The 5735-nt window shown below is 43.6% G+C and overlaps 1 protein-coding gene across 1 annotated transcript in view; it reads right to left on the bottom strand.

Annotated features, from left to right (window-relative positions):
• Positions 1-2906: 2906 nt before the first annotated feature.
• The window catches only part of LOC117702781 (disks large homolog 5-like), a 75638-nt gene continuing 72809 nt past the window's right edge, over positions 2907-5735 (bottom strand). Inside the window, 2 exon segments of the mRNA XM_076928204.1 lie at positions 2907-3315; positions 4018-4149. Coding sequence (XP_076784319.1) covers positions 2907-3315; positions 4018-4149 — 541 coding nt within the window.

Genomic DNA, 5735 nt, shown 5'->3' with positions numbered 1-5735 from the left:
GGATCATGGTTTTGGAGTGGACAAGCAGGATCCTGGCTCTTGCTCACTGCTTCTCAGGGACTCCAAAGTTAGCAGCATCTTCCAATAGGCCCTCCATTTTCCACAGCCTGTGTGGCTTTGTAACCAAAGCTATGAGGGCAGGCAAGTAGGAAATCTCTATAACCAGGATACAAAGTGAGACTTTTCTCCATATAAGGGGATTCTGTCAAGGTTATTTTGTAGAAAATGAGTCTGACTAGATCAAGACCAAATGGTGGCATGTATTATCACCCTAGACCATGGAAGGTCTGGATTACACTGTACTTGACTAATGGACATCTGGATAGTTCCTACTTCAGGATAGCTCTGTGGAGTACCACTACAAACATGATTTGCCCTAACTTCTCTGTGGACACCTACTTTTTGTTCTGGAATTGCTGGGTTTATGGGGACTACAGTATATCTTTCTGAAAGATGTATATGGCTTCTCACAGGGCTGACCCATTTTATATCATCAGCAATGTCTGAAATTCTTCACTTCTTCCAACCCTCCTAGAGGATGATTTTAACTTAAAGCAAATCATTTTTGAATGACAGCTTTTACAGAGTGCTACAGACAGAACACAGAGTGAGTGCTTTAGACTACCAAGAGCCCAAGGAGCTGTCTGAGGTAGCCCTGTTCTAGCACCTCACCATACTTATGGGCCTTCTGCTAGATGCAGATGCAACACCAAGCAACTCAGTTTTTCAGAGAGTAATACGCAGGACAAACTACAGAACCAAAGATAACTGAGTCAAGCTTAGGCAAAGTTGGAAAGAAAAGGGTAGGAGGTAATGAGGAAAACAAACTAGGATGCTGAGAAGATGCAATGAGCCACCTGACCTTCCAGCAGGCAGTCACTATCCACCAAGAGCAGAGAGGGCACACAGACTCTTAGCCAGCCTTGTTGACTCTCAGGCCCATGCATTTGACACAGCAGCCTCCTACTCACCTCCATGTACCACAGTCTTTGGTTTTCCTACAAATGATTTCAATGTGGGTAAATAGATTTCCCTCTATGACCAGTTTCAATAGTGATAAAGAATTTTCCCACTATGAATGGTTCACAATCTGACTTTACACCACTGTTTGTCTCCTTTTGTTCTATTGAGCTAGGTGTAGCAGCATGATGACCTGCTGCTCTGTTTCATGTTTCCTTGATGCAAAGTGAACTGACACCGACACTGTGGTGAGCCCCACACTCCTATCGTAGAACAAGAGACTGGTGTTCAGGTCCATAAGTTTCCTCTGAATAGGACCACCTTGGGGCCACCATTTGTCTCATGTGTGCAGCCAGCTGTTGCTGAGCAGCCCTTTGTGCCCCATATCCTGCTGTGGTTACAAGAGCTACATGTCTGCTTTGTGGTTGTTCCTCACATGGGTGGGCCTCCAAACCCAGGGTTAGAAAGTTGTTATGAATGAAGGAAGGACTGGGAAGGGGAAACTAAGGTCACATGGTAAGATTTGGGAAGGCTGGTCTGGGCTAAATATGAAACTATTCACTTTTAAGTGTTGGCAACATGGGTTCTGTTTGATAAAATATAGGTTTGAATAACTGACCTGTGGGTTATGTGGAGTCCAGGTGTCTTGGGTAAGACCCATCCTGACCCACAAACACCCTCCTCCTTTCCCTGATGATTTCAACCAAAATGACAACAAAGTTCACAAGAAGGCACAGGGGGCCAAGTTGTGTATCTGACACCTGGAGCAGACAGCACTGGCTTCTTCATGTTAATAAATAGTTTTCTTACAACAGCAACAAGAAAACCCAAAACAATGAAATATTTAAAAATGTTCTTCCTCTCTCTGGTAATTAAACCTTGTATCAAATACTTGATACAAACAATTCCAGGAGCTCTTCCTTGGAGGTGATAGAAAACTTAAAGATGCTGGTCAGACTGCTTAACCAAAATAGTAAGTTTTAGATTCAGTGACAGTCCTGGGCTATGTTGCAGAAAGACTGATCAAAACCACATGTAATTAACTGGCCTCTCAACACACCCATCAATATATATATATATATATATATATATATATATATATATATATATATATATATGCACATGACCTTCTCCCCCCACACACACAATAAGGAGACCACAATGCTGGAGGAACCATTGAATGTAGACTGTTAAAAGCTGATATTTCATGAGAGTCCCAGGACTCTGTAATCTATCCCTTGGGGACTAAAAAAAATTTAGTAACTTATGCAGACTAGTATGAGACAGTTGGAGAAATTTTTCTCTTGAAGCCTCACATCTCTCACCCAAATTCTCAGCCTGAGAGAAGCCTTTCAGACATCCCTGTTCATCCAGTCAACTCCAGAATACAAGCTCCAGGAAAGAACTCTAGCAACAGTGGCAGAAACCAGGACTGACCAGCTGCTTTTCAGGCTCTGTTAGTGTGACCCAAGATCTCGGTTAGGTTAAGAGACCATCTTGCAATGCAAGGGTTGAGGGAGAGAGAAAAGATACAAGACCCCAACCCACCTCTTTTTTAAAAAAATAATTTTTTGTAGATACTTTATTACATTTTAAATGTTATCCTCTTTCTTCATTGCTGCCACCCAGAAACCCTCTATCCCATTGCCCCTCCTCCTACTTCAATTAGGATACCCTCTACTGAGCCCCCTAATACATCTAGCTGCCCTTGAATTCTCTCACACTGGGCATGCAGCCTTTTGGGAACAAAGACCTCGTCCCCCACCTATGTCTCACAAGGCCATCCTCCCCTACATATGCAGCTGGAGCCATGGGTACAAAGCTAACAAGCTACAGGCGCTGACTTCATCACTCAATGTTTTGTGCCACTACAAAGGAGGCAGCCACATAGAGCCCATCTAGAATAATTGCAAGTTGGTATGTAATGTGTGTTCACCCTATCTATCTTAACGAATTGTAGCTTGTAGTTGAGTCAGAGGGTTTGCTTGCCAATCTTCCAGCTTCTTGAAAGAGCCTAACTCCACAGAAAGTCTTGTAAATGATCCCTGTAATGAACAACTGGATAAGACATAGGAGAGTGCCTGGACAAGTTGGAGGATGGTTTTCTGAGCTTGACTGTGTTCATGGTGAAACATGAGGGCAACCTGCCCCTGGTCATCCTTAGTGCATCCTACCTGCTGCTGCTTGGTGTATTTGTCATATATGTTCATGCTGGCCTCCACACCCAGCCTCTTTGTTTCCTTAGAACCATCCAGTGTAATCTGCTCCCTAAGCACCTGCCTGTTCTTGTTCCATAGGATTTTTACTTGAGTCTTCATAAGAAGAGATTCTGTAAGGAGGTGACAGTTCCTGATGCTGAAGCACAGAGAATAAATGGTGATTCCTAGGCAGCATCCATCTTCCTCGCGCTTCTCCAAGTACCATCTTTTCTCATGATGGGCCCTGATCCCCAGACAGCCCCAGACTACAGACCAGAGTAGCCATGGGACCTCACATATAGGAATTTCAAATTCAGAAGACAACAACATTCCAGAAGACTCAAGGTACTTCTGAAAATCCTGACACCAACAGGGACTCATGTGTCTCCCAGAAGAGGACATGGGCCACACAACTGCATATATGTCATTGGTATTAGAAAACCACCTGTAGGTAGAGACAGTGTAAACCTTCTCTAGGAGAGAACAGACCCAACAGGTCACATCTTCCTATGTGTCTCATGCAAAACAGGTCTATAAATGTGTTTTCAGTGCCCCAGAGACTCAAGGTAGATTGATGTCTCCATTAAGGTGCACACCTTTTCTATCTAGAGGACATTCTGTTGGGAAGGACAATGATTGCAGGGGCTCACAGACTCATCACACTTGATCAAAATGAGTCCAAGAGGTAACAATCCTAGAGCCTTTCTTTGAGCGAGGCAAGCTTCCCGTTGAGAGGCAAAAAGTATGGAACCAGTGTATTTATTTGGGATTTGTTTCAAAGACAATGATGTCCAGACACATTCTGTGTCTACAGCTGGGCAAAACTACAGTGTTAGTCACACACCAGTTAGTCACTCACCAGTAAAGTTGATTTTCTTTAGTCAGCTATTGGCACTTTTACAAGGCCTCACTGATCTGCTGAGGAATTTTCTTGAGATAGGTCATCACCTCGTGGTTTTGCATCTCCAGCATCATGGTCTCAAAGTTGAACCTGTGGGAGGGCATGCTCCATGGAGCAAATAAGACCTGAACTAAGGATTCAAGGATTATATCAATTCAAGTTGAATCGTGGACAACCCCAGCTCACATATGCCACATCCTGGCTCCTTTGTACTGGGTCCTCTTGGTGCTTATTAAACTTGTCAAACTTGGTTTGGGCCCAGTAGAGCTAGGAAATAAAAGAACAAAGCTGACCTGCTTTAGCTCCCTGAGGGGGCTTGAAGAAATAGATTAGGTCTCCAAGAACTTTCCAAGAGCCTGTGCCACAGGCCTGGGTCCAACTTAAAGCCATAATAACTCTTTTTCTGTTTATTGACAAGAATTTTTAAATCCTTGTGTCTATTGCTACATTAATTACCAGAGAACATATTCAGAATTTACCGGGAATAGGTATTATGACATATATCAGGAGTTTCCAATGACCATTAGAAGTGAGCAGAGAGGTCACGTGCTCTGCTGCTAAAAGTGAAGCTCCAAGGTCTCCTCACTATCATTACCTGAAAAGTGAGTCAGGTAAATCCTCAGGCCCCATCACACTACACAGACTCCTTGGATCTTAAATTGAATACACAAAAACACACTCTCTCTCTCTCTCTCTCTCTCTCTCTCTCTCTCTCTCTCTCTCTCGCACATGCACACGCACATGCACACACACACACACACACACTCAGAATCCCAAATAAACACAGTGATCTGGCAGTATCTCAGTGTATTATGAACAGATGACTTGCAGCAAATCCAGTCACTGAGGGGCAGCATGTAGAACCAGGTCCTTTAGGCTCTTGACAAGACTTAATGACCCCAAGCACCTCCAGGAAATTACAAAAATGATTGACCGTAAACACACAGTAGCTAGTCTCTCCCACAAAGCAACAGCAGTCCAGGCTTCTCAAAATGACTGATGAGAGCTCACCCAGTACTACCTTTAATTGAAGACTGTGATTCATGCCAAGGGCTCTGATTTACATTGGAGGAACTAAAATGGCCCATGACCCCATCTCATTCTTATCTGAACTTCAAGTTCTGTGTCGAATATCCAATCAGCAAAATGAATTTGGACATGAGAACAACCTGAAGTTGTAGCCTCCTATGATATGTGGAAATCTGGGCTCAACAGAGAAGGCTCAAGATAGTCAGCTGAGAACTGGGCATAATGACTACCTGTTTTTCAAATCCTTGTCAGTATAATGTGCCAGGATACCCCAGAGTTCGTCTCTCTCATTCTTCATCTTCTCAAAGTCATTTTTGAGCTTCTCCAACCTCTTCACTCTCTGCTCCTGCTCACTGATGATGAAGGCTTGGGAGGACTCTTTCCCAACAGACCCTTCAGGTAGATAAACAAAAGTAAACTTGTAGGGAAAATAGGACAGGGAAAAAAGAAACCATGCTGAGTCCCACACAGAAACCTGAAGAGGGAATTCTAGAGACACAGTGAATCCCTGAAAGAGCAGGAAAGCTCTGGACTCCACACCTATGTCCCTGCTCCCAACAACCATCACTAAACATATGGCTCAGTCCCTACTGCAGTCCCACTAACCCTGAAATGCTTAAGCTTTCCCAGTCAAGAAGAAATTGAGG

The sequence above is a fragment of the Arvicanthis niloticus genome, chromosome 2 (genome assembly GCF_011762505.2).
Source record: "Arvicanthis niloticus isolate mArvNil1 chromosome 2, mArvNil1.pat.X, whole genome shotgun sequence".
Taxonomy (NCBI): domain Eukaryota; kingdom Metazoa; phylum Chordata; class Mammalia; order Rodentia; family Muridae; genus Arvicanthis; species Arvicanthis niloticus.
Note: the sequence above shows the minus strand (reverse complement) of the source record. Positions and strands in the feature narration are given on the sequence as shown.